This window comes from Micromys minutus (genome assembly GCF_963924665.1).
Source record: "Micromys minutus genome assembly, chromosome: 10".
NCBI classification, from domain to species: domain Eukaryota; kingdom Metazoa; phylum Chordata; class Mammalia; order Rodentia; family Muridae; genus Micromys; species Micromys minutus.
Genome location: NC_137979.1, coordinates 51,200,777 through 51,224,456, shown reverse-complemented (window position 1 = coordinate 51,224,456; position 23,680 = coordinate 51,200,777). Strand labels below are relative to the sequence as shown.

Here is a 23,680-nt window from a genome sequence, read left to right as displayed (position 1 = left end):
GTGGTTGCTGGTAAGTACCTCCCGTGGATCATTGCATTAATTTCACTAAGAGCAACAGTATAAATCAATATTCTGACATGGAGGTCATAGATCAGTATGGCTATGGTATAAATGACCATACACATATTTTTATAGACAAATAATGCCGATTTAAATGTTTTGCTTACTCTTTGGTAGTTATATCTGCAACCACCATGCATTCAGAACTCACCCTACCTTGATTTCCAACTGAGATCCCCCTGCCCAAATCCACGTTCCTTCCTTCTGTTTGCTGTTGTTTGTTTTAATAACTCACTGTGTTGCATTACTGCTGCCCATACATACATGTATGCAGGGCACCATCTACTGAAGCATGAGCTGGGACCACATCACTGAAGGGAATTCACTCTCCCTCTCAACAATTGACTAACAACTGCCAACAGCTCTTCCGCAAGGAGTAGGTCCTCACAAGCCCCTCCCCTCTGCATGCTACATGCTTCCTATTTTTACTTTATATGATAATATGACGAGGTGATTTATTTTTCAAATGATTAGATCTTTAGGATAAAACAGAGTAAAAAGATTTATTCCTAAAAATAAAACTGCGTTATTTTTCCAGTGGTCATGGTTACCTGGGTTTATTTTGGCTGTGTCAACAGTGCAACTAATTTAAATTGTTGAGAAAGAAAACACAGGGGAATCTGGGATACTACAACAATAGGAAAATGTAACAGTTTTGTCAAAAACTAATTTGGACTACTGGATAAAATGTTATTTTTATTACATGTATTTATTTGTTTATTATGTAATGGCCATCCTCCTGGAAGTCAGAAGACAATTTGCAGGAGTAAGTTCTCTCCAATATATGGATCTCTTGGATCAAACTTACACCATTAAGCTTGGTACCAAGTGTCTCTACCTATTGATCCTTTTCGCAGGGATGCACAAAATATATTATTGATATATCAGTAAGACTAACAAATTAATGTACTAAACGAAGCCTCCATAATGGGGCTTGGATATTTAAAAGTGTAAAGTGTAAACTTCATGAGAGTGTTACAACTGAGAGTCAGATCTGCTCGTGGCCTTTGGCTGACCTGAGAGCAATTCCACATTCTTCATTATTTCGATCATCTTGACCATTCCATCTGCAAAGACAAAATGCACATAAGACCCAGGTGACTCACATGCAGAAACAAAAGACCTTGTAGTATGAGATATAATATGGAAATTCAAAGGTTCACCTTGATTTGTTCTGCTCATATGCTAATTTTCTTTCCCAGAAGAACATGGAATTGAAAACTGAAGGTCTGAATGTGATTAACAAATATAGTGCAGGAAAATTTGCAAGATGTATTATGTCTTATGCACACCAGTGCTAGGAAGTTAAAAAGGCATTGTTTAATCTTTCACTTGTCCCATTCCACTTAAGAATCCCAGAGCAATCTGTTTAATCACCTTAGTATTACAGATTTAAAAAGCATTGTTGTGTGCCAGGAAGTGGTGGCACATGCCCTAATCCTAGCACTTGGGAGGCAGAGGCAGGCAGATATCTGAGTTTGAGGCCAACCTGGTCTACGGAGAAAGTTCCAGACCAGCCAGGGCCACACAGAGAAACCCTGTCTCAGAAAGAACAAACCCACAATATTGTGGCTGACTATCTGCATAGAGAGGGAGCCATACGTTCTAGGCTATTTGCTCTAGATTAGCTTGTGGCTTATGGGTGCTGGCAACCCACTTCCTTCTAATCAGGTCTAAATGCAAAAGACTTTAATTTACAATTAAAGTAAGGTTATTTACTGGAATCAGACTCAGTCTAAGGTTTGGCACCACAGGAAAACAGTAAACTTTATCTCAATCACTATAACAATGTTAAATAGATTATATATATTAAATCCACCAAAAATCCCTGGGCATTACTAGCCATCAAGGAAATGTAAATCAAACCACAATGAGACATCACCTAACTGGAGTCAAGATGGCTATTATTAAAGGGACAAAACCCATCAATGTTGTAGAGTGTATGAGAACGAACAACTCTTACACACTGTTACTGGTGAGAGTAGCATTAGTACAGCCATTATGGAAAACAACATGGAAGCTCCCAAAAAGTGGAATTTCTGGTGGACCAACAATTGCACAGCTCAGTAGAGAGACAACGGACGGGACTGAGGACGGAAGAGGGTCTGTGTTAATTAACAAACTCATCACCTCACTCAGGTGATGCGCACCACCATGCTGCTCACAATAGATGAGAGACGGCAGGAGAGTCCCCTGATGAACTGGAGGGTTTTATATGAAGTGAGTCAGAGACAGACACTGCTCTCTCTCTCATTGTAGACTACAAAAACATGGATCTCCCTAAGCTGGAAGTGGGGCACTAGTCAGAGTGTATAATCGTGGTTAGAGTCAGTGTCAAGAAGCCAACTGCACAGCAAGTGACAAGTTAATGACCATTTATTGAGCTCTTCCTTCCTTCCTTCCTTCCTTCCTTCCTTCCTTCCTTCCTTCTTTCCTTCCTTCCTTCCTTCCTTTCTTCCTTCCTTCTTCCCTCCATCCCTCTCTCCCTCCCTCCCTCCTTCCTTCCTTTATTTCTTCCTTCCTTCTTTCCTTCCTTCCTTCCTTCCTTCCTTCCTTCCTTCCTTCCTTCCTTTCTTTTTCTGAGGCAGGGTTTCTCTGTGCAGGACTGGCTGTGGCTGGCCTCAAACTCACAAAGATCTACCTGCCTCTCCCTCCTGAGTGCTGATATTAAAGCAATGCACCACCACGCTCAGCTTTTTTTTTTTTTTTGAGTTTTTTAAAAGTGTAAATAAGCATATTTCTGGCTATCACCAGGAAAATAATAACTGTGTGAGACGATGCATTTGTTAATTAGCTAGATTTAATATTCAATAGACTTTAAAATGTCATGTTACACAGGATATACACAACATTATTAATTTAAAAAAAAAACCTAAGAAGATTAGGAATGTTTTCTTTCCTGAGACTCCTGGTGATTTGATGGATGTAGGTTTTTTTTTTTTTTTCCTCTGAAGGCCAGAAAAGGGAGTCAGATCCCTGGAGTGGAGTATTTAAAGGCAATCATGAGATATCCAACATGGGTACTAGGAAACAAACATGTCTTATGGAACAGTGGTGGGCTCTCTTAAGCATCAATTCTTTTAGCTCTTGTTCTTTTCCTTTTCTAAAATGATCCTTCCTGTCCTTTCTCTGGCACAGGTCATTAAATATTCTCAGTGGCATTAAGCCTTATAAGGGGAACCTTATAAGATGAGTCATTTTTGACTGAGGCATCTCAATCCAGGACAACAGGTTTCCTCACAAGCATATCTGGAAGTTTGTCAGTGGAGCTGAGAGGCTCTCTGAAGACACAACAGAACTCTCACCTTCAACTGGCAGACGGTTTGTCAGGTCTTCAAATTCTTCATCCTCCAGATCAAAGCCCATTTCTTCCAAAATGTCACTCAGTTTGGAGATGTGACACTTTGCCCCTTAGGAGAGAAGGGGCCAGAGGCTAAGTTATCATAGACAGAAGCAGTCCACTGTATAATGACAAACAACTCTCAGGGCTGCAGAGACACTGGGGAAGCTGGGCATGCGGTGTATTGGGCCAATCCTGCTCCAGAGGGGCCTCTCTTTAGTGTGCAAGAAAAGCATATTTAGAAGTTAATTACACATCAGATGAGTTATGTAAGCATTTACTTATATATTGAGTATATGTACTGATTCTATATACTATAAATTGTACTTTTTGATGAACTGATAAGTTATCTCAGACAACTAGCACTCTTAATCAGCGAACAGAATTTGAAACACTTTCATTGTCAGGAAATTATAAACTACATTATACTTGCATCTAAATGATCTTTAAACTTAGAGAATATAAAACTAATCACCTAAGTACTGTGTAATGACACGTTATTTTTTAAGTTAAGGTAAAGATGACTACAGTTTATAGTTTAAATTGCTTTATTGAGATTATCACTTACCAGAATGCCACTTTATATGATCAAGTAATATGTTTTTAAGTATTTTCCCATCTTCTGTAAAATAAGACACATTTATAATTAGAGCAAAATAATGTATACAGTAAGAGAGGTACAGAAAAGCCTAATTTTAAGTGTAGATTATAAAGATTTTCCTTCTGAATGTGTACTTCTACAGTTCCTATGTCTGCACACACTTCTTTATGACGTGTGCAAAATAAGAAAAATCTCTTTTTTAAATTACTTTTGTCTCTCTGGGGACTGAACCTAGGGCTTACACCGCCCTAAGCTCCAATGTTCCTTTTGTCCTCCTCTTTTTCCTCCTCCTCCTCCTTTAAGTAGTGCTGAGGACTAAACACAAGCTTCTGACCATCTGAGCAAGTGAGACCCCCCAGCCCTGGACACAATCCTGAAAGAGAAGCTGATGGATGTCTCTCCTCATACTCAGCTCCCCCCTTTCTTTCTCCTTGTTACATCTCCCAGTGCATCCTTTTTCCTCTTTGTTCTATTTATACTTTATTTATCTTTTATTTTGATAATTTTTATTGGCTAGTCTCTGTATTTACATTTCAAATGTTATCACCTCTCCTCCCACTGACCTTCCCCCTCCTCCTCCATTTCCTTCCATGAAGGTGCTCCCTCTTCCAACAACCCTCTCCCACCTCCGCTCCCTGGCAGACCTGTCCCCTATACTGGGAGAATGTGCCTTCACTGGATCAAAGGCCTCTTGTAGCATTGATGCCAGACAATGCTATCCTCTGCTACATATGCAGCTGGAGCCATGGGTCTCTCCATGTGTGCTCATTAGTTGGTGTTTTAGTCGCTAGGAGTTCAGGAGGGTTTGGTTGGTTGATAATGTTGTTCTTCCCATGGGGTTGCAAACCCTTTCTGCTCCTTCAGTCCTTTCTCCAGGTCCCTCATTGGAATCCTCATGCTCAGTCCGATGGTTAGCTGCAAGCATCCTCAACTTTATCTGTATGACTCTGGTAGAGCCTCTGTGAAGGCATCCATATCAGGCTTCTGCCAGTAAGTACTTCCTGGCATCATAACTTGTAGCTGGGTTTGGCAGCTGCATATGAGGTGGATCCTCAAGTGGGGCAGTCTCTGGAGTTTTTACTTCAATCCTTGCTCCTCTTCTTGTCTCTGTATTACCTCCCCTGGGTGTTTTGTTCTCTATTCTAAGAAGGATTGAAGCATCCACATTCTGGCCTTCCTTCTTTTTGAGTTTTATAAGGTCTGTGAATTGTTTCTTGGTATTCAGAGCTTTTTGGGACTAGTATCCACTTATTAGTGAGTGCTTACCATGTGTGTTCTTTTGTGACTGAGTTACCTCACTCAGGATGATAGTCTCTAGTTCCATCGATTTGCCTTGGAATTTCATGAAGTCATTGTTTCTAATACCTGAGTAGTACTCCATTGTGTAAGTGTACTATACTTTCTGTATCCATTCCTCTGTTGAAGGACATCTGAGTTCTTTCCAGCCTCTGGCTATTATAAATAAGGCATGTATTATAAATAAATGAACATGGTAGAGCATTTGTCCTTGTTATATGTTGGTGCGTCTTTTGGGTATATACCCAGGAGTGGTATAGCTGGATCTTCAGGTAATACTACGTCCAATTTTCTGAGGAACCACCAGACTAATTTACAGAGTGGTTGTACCAGCCTGCAATTCCACCAACAATGGAGGAGTGTTCCTCTTTCTCCACATCCTTGCCAGCATCTGCTGTCACCTGAGTTTTTGATCTTAGCCATTTTGACTGGTGTGAGGTGGAATCTCAGAGTTATTTTGATTTGCATTTCCCCGATGACTAGGGATGTTGAGCATTAATCTAGGTGCTTCTCAGCCATTTGATATTCCTCAGTTTTTGTTCAGCTCTGTACCCCATTTTTAAATAAGATTATTTGGTTCTCTGAAGTCTAACTTCTTGAGTTCTCTGTATATATTGAATATTAGCCCTCCATCAGATGTAGGATTGGTAAGGATCCTTTCCCAATCTTTTGGTTGTCATTTTGTCCTCTTAACTGTGTCCTTTGTTTTACAGAAGCTTTGCAATTTTATGAGGTCCCATTTGTTGATTCTTGATCTTAGAGCATAAGCCATTGGTGTTCTGTTCAGAACAGTTTTCTCCTATGCCTATGTGTTCTAAGCTCTTCCTCACTTTCTGTTCTATTAACATCAGTGTACCTGGTTTTATGTGGAGGTCTTTGATCCACTTGGACTTGAGCTTTGTACAGGTAGATAAGAATGGGTTGATATGCATTCTTCTGCATGCTGACTACCAGTTGAACCAGCAATATTTGTTAAAGAGGCTGTCCTTTTCCATTGAATGTTTTTAGCTCCTTTGCCAAAGATCAAGTGACCATAGGTGTGTGGTTTCATTTCTGGGTCTTCAATTCTATTCCATTGATCTACTTTCCTGTCCCTGTACCAATACCATGTGGTTTTTAATCATGATTGATCTGTATAATACAGTTTGAGGTCAGAGATGGTGATTCCCCCAGAAATTTTTTGTTGTTGAGAATAGTTTTCACTATCCTGGGTTTTTTGTTGTTCCTAATGAATTTGAAAATTGCTCTTTCTAACTCTATAAAGAATTGAGTTGGAATTTTGATGAGGATTGCATTGAATCTGTAGATTGCTTTTGGCAAGTTGGCCATTTTTATTATGTTGATTGTTCCAATCCATGAGCATGGGAGATCTTTCCATCTTCTGAGATCTTCTTCAATTTCCTTCTTTAGAGAAATGCTACTGATTTATTTGAGTTAATTTTATATCCAGCCACTTTGATGAAGTTGTTTATCAGCTGTAGGAGTTCTCTAATGAAATTTTTGGGGTCACTTAAGGATACTATCACATCATCTGCAAATAATATTTTGACTTCCTTTCCAATTTGTATCTCTTTGACCTTTTTTCTTTCCTTTCTTTCTTTCTTTCTTTCTTTCTTTCTTTCTTTCTTTCTTTATTTCTTTCTTTCTTTCTTTTTTTTTTTTTACTGCTTGATTGCTTTGGCTAGTACTTCCAGTATTGTATTGACTAGGTAGGGGGAGAGTGAGAAACCTTGATTATTCCCTGATTTTAGTGGGATTGCTTCAGGTTTCTCCCCATTTAGTCTGATGTTGGCTATCGGTTTGCTGTATATTGCTTTTACTATGCTTTATTTAACTTAAGGTAATGGCACTGACAAGAACCTGATATGGATGTCTCCTCAGAGGACCTGCCAGAATATTCCTTATACAGACTAAGATGCTTGCAGCTAACCATCAGACTGAGCATGGGAACCCCAATGGAGGGGCTAGAGAAAGAACTGAAGGAGCTAAAGAGATTTGCAAACTCATAGGAAGAACAATAATATCAGCCAACTAGACCCCCCCCCCCCACCAAGAGCTCCCAGGGACTGAACCACCAACCAAAGAGTACACATGGAGTGACACATGGCTCCAGTTGTATATGTAGCAGAGGATGGCATTGTCTGGCAACAATAGGCAAAGCCCTTGGTCCTTGAAGGCTTGTTTCCTCAGTGCAGGGGAATGCCAGGGTATTGAAGTGGGAATGGGTGAGTGGGGGGGCATCCTCATAGAAGCAGAAAAAGGGGAGATGGGAGAGGGAGGAACTAAGAAAGGAGATAACATTTGAAATGTAAATAATAAACTATCCAATAAAAATATTTATTTGTGTGTATATGAGTACACATGTGCCTGTGTTTGCATGTGCTTTTATGTGCATATGTGTGCATGTAATTGTTTGTGTCTGTATGTGTGTGTATTCATGTCTGTGCATGTATGTGTATATGTGTGCATGTATGCATGAGTGGGCGGTTGTCACAGTGCATGTGTAGGTTGGAGTAGAGCCTTGGATATCAGCATCAATCTTGCTTAAGACAGGGTCTGTTTTGTTTGATGTTGCACTGTTATTCCAGGCTAACTGGTCTGGAAACTCTTGGGGAATCTTCCTCCTCTGCCTCTCATTTCATTGTAGAAGGATGGAGATTACAGACCCAAGCACTGCAACTTTTATCTGTGTTCCAGATGTGTGAACTGAGAGCATCAGTCTTGGACAGCAAGAGATTTTATCCATTGAGCCATCCCCCATAGCCAGGAACACCCTTTAAATACCAAGATTCAGTTTAAAGATGCTGGCAGGGATCAAAACAAATGCAAATGCCAAAGATACATGCTTTCCCATTACAGCTTGATATCTTTGTTTTCTAGGTGTTGTAGGGCGGGAGAGGGGTTCGTTTTTATAATGTTTTCATACTGAAGCTTATGCAGTCATGAAGATATGTCTATAGGGTTTATACAGTACCTACCAGCAATAGGCAACCTTTTCAGCAGGTCACTGACTTCCTTATTTGTAAGATCTATGCCCATGTTCCCGAGCACTTTTTGTGTGACTTTAGCATCAATCTGTCCTCCTTTGGGGGAAAAATGGAAATTATAAAAGTGAGAATTGCTTGCTGACTTTGGCTGGTAAAACTAAGTCTGTACAGAACACATGGAAATGTGTTCAAATTTTTAGAAACTATGCGTTTGTAATGGTGTAAATGACCTCAGAAGTCATACTGTCACAGGTATGTCTTGACATTTTCTGAGTTAGAGTAGTTGCTAAGTATCTCAAATGAGAATGAATGATGCTCGGTGTTGACTGTGCTATCATAGTGAAATGCAGCATAAAATTAAAAGGAGGTTTTAGAATAAGTGCAGAACTCATTATACATATATATCATCACAAAATTTTGCCCAAAATGAAGTAAGCAAATATAATTTTCATGCCAGTTAGGAATTTTGAATCTAGTAACAAGATAAAAAACTTTATGTGTATGCATGTAATATATATGTGCATTATTAAGTACACACATACATATATGTATGCATTGTGGCAGGATCCTTCTATTTAGCCTTGGCTAGTCTGGAACTCCCTACTAGAGAACAGGTTGGCCTTGAACTCCTTTATTCCTCTTGAATGCTGGGATCACTGAGGTGAACTATCTTACTATGTAGCCCTGGCTGGCCTGGTACTCATTAAGTATCTAGATTGGCCTTGCAGCGTCTTCTGATTCAACCTCCTGGATGTTGGAATTACAAGCACTTTTCACATGCCAGCTAAGAAAATTCAACTTCAAAACTATTTGTAAATGTGGAGCTTTTGTGTAATATCTTTTACAAAATGTCTTGCTTACCTGTGAATTTTCTTACTTCTTTTAGCATTGTCTGCAGATCAGTCATCCCAGAATCTGTAAAAGGCCACGATTTACGTCATACATAACTGTGCACAGATGCAGAGATAAACGGGACTTTTTCTTATGATTCATATAAATCAGAGCATAATGGCATACACAGATGAACATGAAATAAGGGGAATTACTCTTGAAATATGTTCCCTATGAATATTATCTGTTCTTTCTTTTATTTTTCAAGATCCCACCTTATACTGACAAGGCTATTGCCTTATTCAGTACACAAAGACACTTTCTGTCAAGTCTTGAGTTCAGTTCCTGGGACACACAGGGTGGAGGAGAGAATGGATTCCAAAAAGTTGCATTCAGATCTACACACTCATCATAGCATACATTGTTCTACACACACACACACACACACACGAGAGCATACACACACACATACCCCTCCCACATACCCATGCATACACACAAACATGCACACACACATACCCATACACACACACACACAATCTCTCTCTCTCTCTCTCTCTCTCTCTCTCTCTCTCTCTCTCTCTCTCACACACACACACACACACACACACCCATGGACACACACAAACATGCATACACACTTACCTCACACACACATACCCATGCATACACACATACCCACACGCACGCACACACACAAACACACACACACACATACATACCTATGCACACACACACACACACACACACACACACACAGCTAGAAGGAAAAGCAGAAGAGATCTTATTCTTTGTGTATCATGTATATCTTCCTCTTCAGGCTTGGGTTCTTTAGTTTATACTATCTACTATGAGGCCCTGAAATCAGTACAATTTGTTAGAAATAAAGATGAAGTATATTTATTTAATTTTTTACTTTTCCAAAAATCTTGCATACAAGTGCTTTGCCTACAAGGATATCTATGCATTATGCGTAAGCAAAACCCACAGAGCCCATAAGAGAACATTAGCTCTTTGGCAACTGCAATTACAAATGGTTGTGAGGAACCATGAAGGTGTCAGGAATCAAACCCTGGTCCCCTGCAAGTGCAACACATACTCTGAACTGCTGAGCTAGTGCCCCAGCCCAAAAGTGTAGAATATTTCAGGACAGGAAAAAACCTAGAACCTATGCCCATTGGTATTTCTTACAATAAAGGACATGGCATTAATGTGTGATCCCATCCTTCCTCAGGGGTTATTTCTATTACAAATACCCCAAACAGTCAATATGGCAGACTGATGTTTCTAGAAATCTTACTGCTTACAGAATGTATATATGTTAGACTTCTGTGGACCATGGGAAGAAAACATATGGACAAGAGTGAAGAGATATTCAGGCAGACCAAGAAGGAGTTTGTCTCTCTTTAATCACTGTGACAGAAGGAAAAACCCCTACAGGATAAGTACAGAGTTGTTAAAAAAATCTGATAAAGGATTTCAATTGTCAGATTAAAAAAAGCCCAATGAATCCTAAGGTGGAAAAGTGAAGACAAATCCAGATATTCTAATTGTTTATATCAGAGTGAAGCTTCTGAACTATGTCCCAAAAGCAACAATAGCAGAACTATTACTCTTCAAAAATCACTGAGGTTTGTAACTGACTCGTTATCATGTCTAGCAACATAGGGAAGCTTGATTTTTGTATGATATTTTAAGCATGCTGCAAGTTCTCTCTCTCTCTCTCTCTCTCTCTCTCTCTCTCTCTCTCTCTCTCTCTTTCTCTCTCTCTCTCTCTCTCTCTCTCTGTGTGTGTGTATTATTCAGACAGGCTCTTGATACATAGTTTAGTCTCAAACTTGCAATCCTCTTGCCTCAGCCTCGTGAGTAGTGGGATTACAAGCATATGAGCACGTTCCGCATACTTAACTGACTAAATGTTTTTGTCAATGATACTTGCTTTTGGCAGGGGTAGCAGAAGAAAAGAGATCCTAAAGGCAAAGTTGGAGATACAAGAAAAAACAAAAAACTAAGAATATGTGTACAGTTGTGTAAATCTGAATGAATATGGGCATTACAAGATATTATACTACTACATGCTTAATTTTTATTGTCAGCTTGATGGGAATGTAAAATCACCATGGAAATGACTCTCCAAGCATGTCTATAAGGGGTTATTTAGATTAGGTTGAGGAGGGAAGATGCATCTTTCCCTTGCCTGGTGTCCTGGGAGGGATGACAAGAAGGGAGTTGAGTGCAGGCACTCACTGCTCCCTCCTTTCGGACTGTGGATGTGACTTCCAGCATACCACCGCTACCACAAAGGACTGCAGCTCCTAAAAGGTAAGCCCAAGGTTCCTCCTTCCTAAGTTGCTTTTGTCAGGTATTCAGCACAACAATGAGACATATAACTAGTATGCCTACTGATGGTTTTCTAAATTAAAACAAAACAGTACAGAACTAAAGAGATAAGAATGTCAACATAGCTGGGGTGGTGGCACACAACTTTAATCCCAGCAGAGGCAGGCAGATCTCTGAGTTCAAGGCCAGCCTAGTCTACATAGTGAGTTTCAGAACAGCCAGGACTTCACGGAGAAACCCCGTCTTGAAAAATAAACCAAACCATTAACAAAGAGAAAGAGACAGATAGAGGTAAAATATTCTCAGGTCCTTCTGTTACCCATGACGAATTTAATTTGGAGACCCAGGTTCAAACCATTCAAAGAGAATCTCACTGACAGATATGAGACTTCAGTGACTGGGCCAATCAAAAGCTGAGATCATTGTGAGCAAGGGTGACAGAAGAGTGCTGGACACTGAAAAAAATTAGAAGACACTTTATGTATACAAATAAAAGAGACATCCAGGGACTGTCACTATAACGAATAAGAGGACTGCATTCTAGGTCATGTAAGAGGGCTGGAAGTGTATTACTTGTGTGTGTGTGTGTGTGTGTGTGTGTGTGTGTGTGTGTGTTAGTCACTATTCTATTGCTGTGATAAAATGCCATCAACAAGATAACTTATAGAAGGAAGCAATTAATTGAGGGATTGCTTATGGTTTCAGAGGGTTATGCCTTAACCATCATGGCAAAGTGCGCCAGCAGGTAGGCAGACAGTGCTGGGGCAGTAGCTGAGAGATCACATCTAATCATGAGTTGTAGAGAGAACAACTGAGACTGGGCCTAGCACGAGCTTTTGAAACCTCAAAGTCTACGCCACCCCCCATTACCTCTTCCAACGAGGCCACAACCACTCCATGAAGGCAACACCTACTCCAACAAGGCCACACCTCCCAATATTTCCCAGATAGGTCCACTACCTGGGAAGCAAACATTCATACATAAGGTCCATAGGGCCATTCCCATTCAAACTCACAAGGCTTATACATGTGTCGCAATTCCTATGCAGTTGCCAGAGGACAACCCATTGGAGTCTGTTCTCCACAGCAAAACTAGCAGAGACTTTGAACCAACTGGAATTAATAGATATATACAGAACATATCATCCTAAAGTAAAAGAATACACCTTCTTCTCAGCACCTCACAGCACCTTCTCAAAAATTGACCACATAATTGGACACAGAACGAGTCTCAATTGATATAAGAAGATTGAAATACTCCCATGCATCCTCTCAGATCACCATGGTCTACGGCTGGTCTTTAACAACAACAAAGACAACAAAAAGCCTACATACACATGGGAACTAAACAACGCTCTGGTAAACGATAGCAGGGTCAAAGAAGAAATAAAGAAAGAAATTAAGGATTTTCTAGAATTCAATGAAAACGAAAACACAACATACCCAAACCTATGGGATGCAATGAAAGCAGTACTGAGAGGAAAACTCATAGCCCAAAGTGCTTCCAAAAAGAAACTGGAGACAGCATACATCAGCAACCTGACAGCACAGCTAAAAGCCCTAGAACAAAAGGAAGCAGATATACCCAAGAAGAGTAGACGGCAAGAAATAATCAATATTAGGGAAGAAATAGACCAAATAGAAACAAAAAGAACCATTGAAAAAATCAACATAACCAAGAGTTGGTTCTTTGAGAAAATCAACAAGATTGATAAACCCCTAGCCAGACTAACTAGAGGGCAAAGAGAGAGTATACAAATTAACAAAACCAGAAAGGAAAGTGGAGACATAACAACTGAAACTGAGGAAATTCAAGAAATCATCAGATCCTACTACAAAAACTTATACTCCACAAAATTGGAAAATCTGGAGGAAATAGACGAATTCCTAGACAGATACAAGATCCTAAAGTTAAACCAGGACCAAGTAAACCATCTAAATAACCCTATAACACCTAAAGAAATAGAAGAAGTCATCAAAAGCCTCCCAACCAAAAAAAGCCCAGGTCCAGACGGGTTCAGTGCAGAATTTTATCAGACATTTATTGCAGATATAACACCAATATTCTCCAAACTATTCCAAAAGATAGAATCAGATGGAATACTCTACCTAACTCATTTTTTGAGGCTACAATAACCCTCGTAAATAAACAACACAAAGACCCTACAAGGAAAGAGAACTTCAGAACAAACTTACTTATGAACATTGATGCAAAAATACTTAACAAAATCCTTGCAAACCGAATCCAATAACACATCAAAACGATCATTCATCATGACCAAGTAGGCTTCATCCCTGGGATGCAGGGATGGTTTAATATAAGGAAATCCATCAATGTAATCCACCATATAAACAAACTCAAAGAACAAAATCACATGGTCATCTCACTAGATGCTGAGAAAGCATTTGACAAAATCCAACACCCCTTAATGTTAAAAGTCTTAGAAAGAACAGGAATCCAAGGCCCATATTTAAACATAATAAAAGCAATATACAGCAAACCAACAGCCAACATCAAACTTAATGGTGGAAAAATTGAAGCAATCCCACTAAAATCAGGGACTCGACAAGGCTGCCCACTCTCCCCCTACCTATTCAACATAGTACTGAAAGTCCTGGCTGGAGCAATTAGACAGCAAAAGGAGATCAAGGGGATACAAATCGGAAAGGAAGAGATAAAAACATCACTCTTTGCAGATGACATGATAGTGTACTTGAGTGACCCCAAAAATTCCACCAGAGAACTCCTACAGCTGATAAACAAATTCAGCAAAGTGGCTGGATACAAAATTAACTCAAACAAATCAGTATCTTTCCTATACTCAAAGGACAAACATGTGGAGAAAGAAATTAGAAAAAAGGTACCTTTCACGATCGTCACAAAAACTATGAAATACTTTGGTGTGACTCTAACTAAGCAAGTGAAGGACCTGTACAACAAGAACTTTAAACCTCTAAAGAAGGAAATCGAGGAGGATCTCAGAAAATGGAAAGATCTCCCATGCTCATGGATCGGAAGGATCAACATTTTAAAAATGGCCATCCTACCAAAAGCAATCTACAGATTCAATGCAATCCCCATCAAAATTCCAACCCAGTTCTTCATGGAATTGGAAAGATCAATGTGCAATTTCATATAGAACAACAAAAGACCTAGAATAGCGAAATTCATTCTCAACAACAAGAAAACATCTGCGGGAATCACTATCCCTGACCTCAAGCTATATTACAAGGCAATTGTGCTGAAAACTGCATGGTACTGGTACAGATATAGGCACGTGGATCAATGGAATAGAATAGAAGATCCAGAAATGAGCCCTCATGTATATGGTCACCTGATTTTTGACAAAGGAGCCGTAAATATTCAATGGAAAAAGGACAGCCTATTCAACAAATGGTGCTGGTCCAACTGGCACTCAGCATGCAAAAGAATGAATATAGACCCTTTCTTATCTCCTTGTACAAAGCTCAAGTGTAAGTGGATCAAAGATCTCAACATTAAACCAGATACACTAAAACTATTAGATGAGAAAGTAGGGAAAACCTTAGAACACATAGGCACAGGAGAAAATTTCCTGAACAAAACACCAATGGCTCAAGCTCTAAGGTCAAAGATTAACAAATGGGACTTAATGAGATTGCAAAGTTTCTGTAAGGCTAAGGACATTGTCAAGAAAACAAAACAGCAGCCAACAGAATGGGAAAAGATCTTTACCAACTCCACATCAGATAGAGGCCTAATATCTAAGGTATACAAAGAACTCAAAAAGCTCGACACCAGAGAATCAAATAATCCTATTAAAAAATATGGCACAGAGATAAACAAAACGTTCTCAGTTGAGGAATATCGAATGGCTGAGAAATATCTGAGGAAGTGCTCGACATCCTTAGCCATCAGGGAAATGCAAATCAAAACAACCCTGAGATTCCACCTCACACCAGTCAGGTTGGCCAAGATCCAAAACTCAGATGACAACAGATGCTGGAGAGGTTGCGGAGAAAGAGGAACACTTCTCCACTGTTGGTGGGGTTGCAAACTAATACAACCACTCTGGAAATCAGTCTGGTGATACCTCAGAAAATTGGACATAATACTACCTGAAGACCCAGCTATTCCACTTCTGGGCATATACCCCAGAGACACCTTAATACACAACAAAGATATATGCACCACAATGTTCATAGCAGCTCTATTTATAATAGCCAGAAGCTAGAAAGAACCCACATATCCTTCAGAAGATGAATGGATACAAAAATTGTGGTACATTTACACAATGGAATACTACTCAGCCACCAGAAACAATGACTTGACCAAATTCTTAAGAAAATGGCTGCATCTAGAGAATATCATCCTGATGAGATAACCCAGTCACAATAGAACAGACATAATATGAAGTCACTGATAGTGGGATGCTAACCCCAGAGGCTCGCACTGCCCCAGAAACAACTCACAGCCTGTATGAAGTTCAAGAAATAAGCAAAACAAAACAAAACAAAACAAAAAAAATCTTTACACAACAAGAAAACTTTGACTATTTCCATGTTACATTTTGTTTTACATGTACTTTATGCTCATTGTAACTATTAAGTTTTCAATGCATGCTATCAAGCCTTTAAAAACATCAAGTACTGACTAAAAAATATATTCATATAGTTTTATGTAAAAATTATTTTAAAATCTGAAAAAAGTACTGACAAAAATGTATTGTATAATTTTATGCAAAAATGCTTAAAATCTGTACATTTATCTTTGTTTTGTAAAATAAAGTTGTTTAAAAAAATAAATAAAATAATATCTAATAAATAAAAAAAAAGAAGAAGAAGAAAAAAAAACCATTGCAGTTTATTGCTAGCATATCAAAGAGTTGGGACCAGGAAAGACTCCTATGGGCAGTGCCAAATTAGGTAGAGCAGACAAGGAAGTATATGTATTACAAGGTAGAGAAAGAGACAGTTTGATGACATAGCTTTTAGAAACTGAATTGATGAAATTGATATGAAATTCAGTGTCACAAGTGTTTTCATTCACTTTCCCTTAAGTATATGTGCCACCATAACACACTCTAGCACATATATCATATACATAAAATCTAATGAAAATATACTAAACCAAAATGTGCTCTTACATGTATACACATACATACATATATACACACATGCACACACACATTAGCATCAAACAGAAGATGCTCCCAGAGGCCACAGGCGTGAGTGCCTGAGGATAAGCGTCCCTGGAAGCTCTGATAACATTTATATGCTTACCATCATCTGAAAGGTTTTTTGACAGTTCTGTTAGTTTCTCAGCTGACAGCTTGATCTTCAAGTTTTCCAGAACATTTTCAATGTTATTGACATCAACCATCCCACCTAAAGAAAGAATCAGGATCACCAAACCAAACTCATTAACTTCCCGAAGAAGGAAACGTTCACTGATTACCTCATATTATGGTCGTCAGCAAGAATGTCAACAACCTAAATGTACGGAAAGAGAACTGAAAAGACCCTGTCTTATTCCAGAGGAAAATCCCAAGGAACACACCCTCCCATCAGTTACACAGGTAGGGCTTGGAAGCCATTTTAGTTTGCTGAAATAATGAGATTTACCCCGCCCCCAAGTCCCCATAGCTGATTCTTTATTTCACATTTTTCCATGTGGAACCAGATTTGAATTTAATTTTTTTGTCAAAAGCTAGTATCACCAGGAAAATGAAAGACTATTTGGGAACTGGCTGTGAAGACAGGAAAGTATGGTGTTAGTGTGGGAGAGGTGGTCTCCATCAGAGTTCGCCTAGAGCATGGCACAGGTGAGAGGCAATGGCTATTGCTATCTTTCCTCGCAGTGTAATTCTCACCTTTGAAAGATTTCATCCAGTCTATCAATCTGCTCTCATAAATATTTCCTTCATCTGAAAAACAGGGGCACATGCATATCACAGAAAAGTGGTACCAGCAACTTAGAGAGACAGTGCAAAGCCCCCATCTCAGTCAGGGGCTTCTCTGTTTTGACTTATAGTTTCACATTTTGCCTTCCCCAAAGTACCAAAGCATAGGACAGAGGACATTTTCATAGCACATGTTTAACTGGATAGAAATTTCTAGTTATTTGTTGCAAACGCCATACAGAGATACAGACACATCCTTCCTTTACTTCTCTTTTCTTATCTTCCTTGCTTCTCCCACTTCCCTCTTACTGCCAGCCTCACTTCCTCCTGACATCTCCAAAGTTGACTTTCATTACAAGGTAATTCATGAAATGGTACATAATGTCGGCTTTCATCTCCAAACATAGGAAATCAAGAAAAGAGAGTTGCTGAAAAAGCAAAATTATGCTCTCTGCAGTAAGAAAAATGTCATTTGAAAAAATTTTTGACAGCTCTTGAAAAAAAACCCCAACTAACCAATCAACCAACCAACTAACTAACCAACCAATTAATCAATCAACCAACTAGCCAATCAACCAACCAACCCACCCACCCACCCACCAACCAACCAACCAACCAACCAAACAAACAAACATAACAACTACCATCCTAGGATTCAGTCACTTAGAAAATAAAGTTTGCTTTTTAATATATCTTAACACCTAATTTGATTTTCCTCGACACCATCACAGTTTTTGAAAAGGTTACCATCAACTGGTAGATTTTTGATCAGTTCCACCTGTTCTTTGGGTGTCAATGTTATCCCAGTATCTTCCACAAAATTTTTCACATCTTTGACATTAATTTTTTCTCCTTCAAAAAACAGAAATGGTAAGTAAGATGTGCAATATGAAGAAATATCTAAACAGCAAAAGCATGGAAGAAAACTGTCCATGTTTTTATATTACAGCATGTACTGTTAGGGAAACAGGCAGAGGGGCTTTATTCAAAGCAGAATAAACAAGAGGACAACCAGAACATATTTCTTTCAATCTGGGGAGAAGAGCTATTTTATTACACTTAATTTGAAAATAATTTGTCTGTTTTATAGGCATGCATGGGTATATTTATGGCTGCATATGCATGTGCAGGTAAGTGTGGGCATAGAGGTCAGAGGTCAGCCTCATCTGGGGTCCTTCAAAGGGCCATACACCTTGATTTTTTGAGACAGTGTTTCTCACTGGCTTGGAGTTCATACAGTATGATAGATTGGCCAGCCAGAAAGCCCCAGGGATCTGTCTACCTCTGCATTCCCCGTGCTGAGATTAAAAGGGTATTCCCCCACAAGGGCTTGAACTAAGGTCCTTATATTTGTGCGGAACAGCAACCTTGGGACATCTAGATGAGGGAGCAGTACACTGACAAGACTCCAGGGTTTTGTTTATATGCCTCCTGTGCTCATAAATTCATGTGCTATTGAAAAGACACGAGGTATTAAAATGTAGGGTTTTAAAGTTTATATAACTTTTAACTTGCCTATAACTGAGTTCACATCTGCCAGCACTTTTTTCAAAGGGATACTTTGGCCAGCTGTAATACAGAACAAAAACAAGTAAGATGATGGCATAAAACTTAGAAAAATTATAAATTAGGATCTGATAGGAGACTATACATTTTACTAATCTATTTGTGTTTACCTTGAATGTATATTTCCTGCTTTGAATGAGGAATTCCTCATTGGAATCTTGTACTGTGGCCATTGTCTTTAACACAGGGTTTTGCTGTCATATGTGCCATGTCTTCATGGCCTTTATGTACCATGAATAATTCAGTCCTTGAATCTTTAGTTGCTTTCTAAATACGGCGGTGATACAATTCAAAAAAAGGTGCTCTCTCTTCTCCCCCCTCTCCCTTCCTCTATCTCTTCCCCCTCTCTCTCCCTCTCTCTCTTTCTCCCTCTCTCCTCTCTCTTCTCTCTCCTCTTTTTCTGTGTGTCTCTGCTGCTGCTGTCATCCCTGCCTGTCTCCCCTCTCCTGTGTCTCTCTTGCTGTCATCTCTCTCTGTGTCTCTCTGTCTCTGTCCCTGCTTCCTATCCTCCATCTACTCCTGACATGTTGTCCCCTATGTTACCCACTTCTGTATTTATCTCATGTCACTGATCCTTTAGGAAATATTAATGCTCTACTATTTCCCATTGTAGATCTTTCTCTGTGTCTTTGCAGTTAATTCACTTTTAACCACTGCTCCCATGTTCTTCTTCTTTTTTTTTTCCCTAGAAGTCTCTGGTCTGCCAGTGTGCCCTCAGCACTCACTGGGACAGCATCAAGACAACTTCAGATTTCAAAGGGGGAAAGATAGCATTCCTTCTTGCTTTCAGGCCAAATTCCTCTCCATAAAAATGTTAAATTCTCAGATTAATCTAATTGTAGATGGTGCGTATGTATGTGTGTGTGTGTTGTCTGGACTTCTAGCAATCCTCCTGCCTCTGCCTCCTGAGTGCTGATGCTATAGACATGCAGGCATTCTTACATTGATTCCCTAGACCCTGTGCCCAGCCCCACAGGTCCCTTGTGCTTACTGCCGACATTCTGCTTCTGCACCACACTCTTTATTTCCTTGTTTTTGAGTTTCAGATCCAAGTTCATGAGGAGTGTTTTCAGATTATTTGGATCAACCCTTCCATCTTAAAAAAAGAAGGTCAAGAATGTGAGCAAACCTCAGTCCAGACATAAAGACTTCTCTTGCTAAGTTAGAATGACATTCACCATGCGTGGCTACTATTAATAGTTAATTGGACTGGGTATGGAGGCATATGCCTTTACTGCCAGGATCCGAGAGGCCAAGTCAGGTGGATCTTTATGAGTTAGAAGCCAGCCTGGTCTTCATAGAGAGTTCCAGGACTTCATAGTGAGACTTTGTCTCAAGAGACAAAGGCAAATAAACATAGAGTTAAAAAATTGGAAAATTGTTTGAAAGTGGTTTAGCAATGATGTCCCTTTAAAGTTCTCATAACTTTTGGGCTACAAATTCCACTTTTCACAGAAAGAGGTCATGCCAAAGGAGAAGGGTAAATACACACTGTAGTTTTATGTATAATTGATAAAACCAAAAACCAAACGGTACCTCTAGGGGTTAAATATCTACTTAAGTGGGTGCTATTGAGAACATCTTTATCCCACAGAAAAACATAGCTACATACAATTATTACGAAGAATGGTTAAAGTAAGAAAACAGTTTTAACTGGGTAGGGCTGTGGCTTCATGTAAAGCCCAGAAGTTGAAATCATCATCCTAGGGAAAATAGTCCTACCATGAATGACATGAATCATGCCTGTGAGTATATGTGAGTATATCTGCCACCCCACAGCAAGCACCTAACTAGTAGTGAGTCTCAAACACATTTATCCCTTGGTCAGATGTGTGGGTACTCCATATACCCATCACAAATCAGTCACTTCATGTCAACTGCAGGCATGGAATTGCTTTTAGCACTGGAAGAGTGCGACTGTTAGATGAAGACCAGGACCCTGGTGTCATGTGTACAAACTTCCAATGGGACAGTAGAGTACTTCTGACTATATAAAAATTTTGACATTTTAAATGGCTTGAAAATATCAAGTGGTTATGACTAGATAACTGGACTCTGAGTTGTAATATTTTCTATTGACAGTTTTAATAAATGACAGTTCCCAGTCAAGCACTGTGGTGGTTCTAATCCAGCACAGTGATGGTCAAGCTTTCATGAAGTCCATTCAAGGCACACAGAAAAAAACTATGCATTCAAGGCTGATTCCTTTGAACTTGACCTAATTTACACACCAAATCCATACAAAGACATGATCAATACATAGAAGAGGTACCAGAAAAATTATAAACCAGGAGAAACGGACAGATACCGAGTATATTTAACCAATCCTATTTATAACTTTCTCAGGACATTTACCACTCACCTTTGGAAGACCTCAGACTCGACAGGACTCTATTTCGAAAAACATGCTTATTTTCTGTAAAAAAAAAAAAAAAAAAAAAAAAAAAGTTACAGTTCAGGACTCGGAGAATACAGAGTCAGACTTCTGTGGCTGACCTTACGAAGTGGGTCCATCTCCAACCTTCAAGTCATGATGAGGTTGAGGACTAAGACCATGATGTACAGAGTAAGCATCTGGTTAGAGGCTGAGAGCTCGGGTCTACATGCTCGGGCTTGGCCTTAGGTGGCTCTACACCTCCATCCCTTTACTGTAACCTTGGGGTGAGTGTTGTCACAGTGTGTGGTGAGCGTGGCTCCTGAGCACCATTAGAACTAAAGTAACTGATCTATTACTACATTTACCTCCAAGACAAACACTAGCTTATGGAAGAGAGTAGCATTCCACACATTCGCCGTTCTTCTTCGTGTTCTTTTCCATCTTTAAATATTATTTTTAAAAAAGTATTTATTCATACTTTTCATGTCTATGAGTGATTGCCTGCATCTATGTCTGTGCACATCATGCTTGCTGGTGTACTTGAAGGCCAAGAAGGGTGTTCAGTTCCTTGGAATTTGGAGAGACTGATAGCTGGGTGCTGAGAACCAAGCCTGGGTCCTTCACAAGAGCAACAAATGTTTGCACCCACAGAGTCATCTCTCCAGCACCTTGGTTTTAAAATATATTTTGATTGATTCTTTGAGAACATGAGAACTTTATACACACACACACACACACACACACACACACATATATACACATACATAATACATATACACACACATATATACACATACATAACACATATACACATATACATATATATTGTATTTCAATCTTATTGATCCCCACATTTCTCCCATGTCTTCTTCCTAACTCTGTTCTCTTAAAAACACATGCATGCACACATGCTTTGTTGGTGTCCCTGAAGGTCAGAAGATGGGGTGGAATCCTTTGGACCTAGAGTTACAGGAGCGGTGGGCTGTCTGGCGTGGGTGCTGGGAACAGAGCTCAAGTCTTCTGAGAGAACAGCAAGTACTCTTAACTGATGAGCCATCTCCCCAGCCTCACCCCCTTTTAAAACAGTCCACCAGATCCAGTTAGTACTGTTCAAATGCGAATGCATGGCATTGGGGCCCCCACGGGAGCAACCTACCAGGGATCACATTCCCAGAGAAAACAGGCTCCCTTAGCACCGGCAACTGTCTCTAGCCTCTGACCTAGGGGTGGAGGCTGCTGTGTTCCCTCCTCATCTGTGCTGGAACCTGGACTTGTTCTCATGCAGGGAAGCATAGCTGCTGCAGGCTCCTGAGTAAGATGGTCCTGGCATGTTTAGATACTGCTTCACTACTGTCCTCCTTACCTGTGGTTCATAGATCTTCCAGTCCTGCTTCCTTGATGGTCTCTGAGCCTTCTTCCTTCCTTCCTTCCTTCCTTCCTTCCTTCCTTCCTTCCTTCCTTCCTCCCTCCCTCCCTCCCTCCCTCCCTCTCTCCCTCCCTCCTTCCTTCCTTCCTTCCTTCCTTCCTTCCTTCCTTCCTTCCTCCCTCCCTCCCTCCCTCCCTCTCTCCCTCCCTCCCTCCCTCCCTCCCTCCCTTCCTCCCTCCCTCCTTCCTTTCTTCCTTCCTTCCTTGATTTCTTGTTTTCTGCTTGGGTCTTGCTTATGAATCCCAGACTTGTCTTGAACTCTGGATTCTCTTCCTTCTGCCTCCCGTGTGCTGGAGCATCTCTTACTCTGGAGTCCTCCTCCCATCATCCCCCTTTCTACACACTCTTCCCACTGCTTTCACTTTCTCACTACTAAAGGGAGATCAGCTTGTGGCCTAAGAGGCAGCAGGAATTTTTTTAGTCTTTAATGGCAAGGCTCATACTTGAAGGTTTTACTAACTTCTGAACTAGTATAACAATACGGGAAAAGTTAATTTTTTAGCACCTGATACAAGAATTACCTATAGAAGCAGGTATTTGTGAGAAGGTACTTTTAAAAGAGTTTAGTTTTATTTTTATGTGCATGAGTGTTTGCTTGAATGTAGTGCATACCAAGTGTGTGCCTGTGTGCCTAGTATTTGTAGAAGCCTGAAGAGGCCACTGGATCTCCTGGAACTAAAGTTACAGATTGTTGCACACCACCATATGTGTGATGGGAACAGAACATAGGTCCTCTGCAGGAGTGGCCTGAGTTCTAACCACTGAGCAATGTCTCCAGCCCAAGAAGAGGCTTGAAAATATTTTCCTTCCCTTCCCTTTTGATTGTTTCACTGTATAACTTAGACTATTTTTAAATCACCCCTTCCTCTTCTTTCTCTGCCTCCTCTTCCTCTTACTTCTCTTCCCCTACCTTTCCAGTACTGGGATTCTAGTATTAATATTAACATATTAACATGTCTGGCTAAAACCGTGCT

At 39.9% G+C, this 23,680-nt stretch overlaps 1 protein-coding gene across 1 annotated transcript in view; it reads right to left on the bottom strand.

Annotated features, from left to right (window-relative positions):
- EFCAB3 (EF-hand calcium binding domain 3) overlaps nt 1-23,680 on the bottom strand; it is a gene marked incomplete at both ends in the record, with an annotated part of 388,991 nt that overhangs the window by 103,930 nt on the left and 261,381 nt on the right. Inside the window, 11 exons of the mRNA XM_080922461.1 lie at nt 1,077-1,127; nt 3,366-3,470; nt 3,969-4,022; nt 8,276-8,380; nt 9,146-9,199; nt 16,718-16,822; nt 17,308-17,361; nt 18,085-18,189; nt 18,853-18,906; nt 19,895-19,999; nt 21,266-21,319. Coding sequence (XP_080778587.1) covers nt 1,077-1,127; nt 3,366-3,470; nt 3,969-4,022; nt 8,276-8,380; nt 9,146-9,199; nt 16,718-16,822; nt 17,308-17,361; nt 18,085-18,189; nt 18,853-18,906; nt 19,895-19,999; nt 21,266-21,319 — 846 coding nt within the window. The remainder of the gene's footprint in view (nt 1-1,076; nt 1,128-3,365; nt 3,471-3,968; nt 4,023-8,275; nt 8,381-9,145; nt 9,200-16,717; nt 16,823-17,307; nt 17,362-18,084; nt 18,190-18,852; nt 18,907-19,894; nt 20,000-21,265; nt 21,320-23,680) is intronic.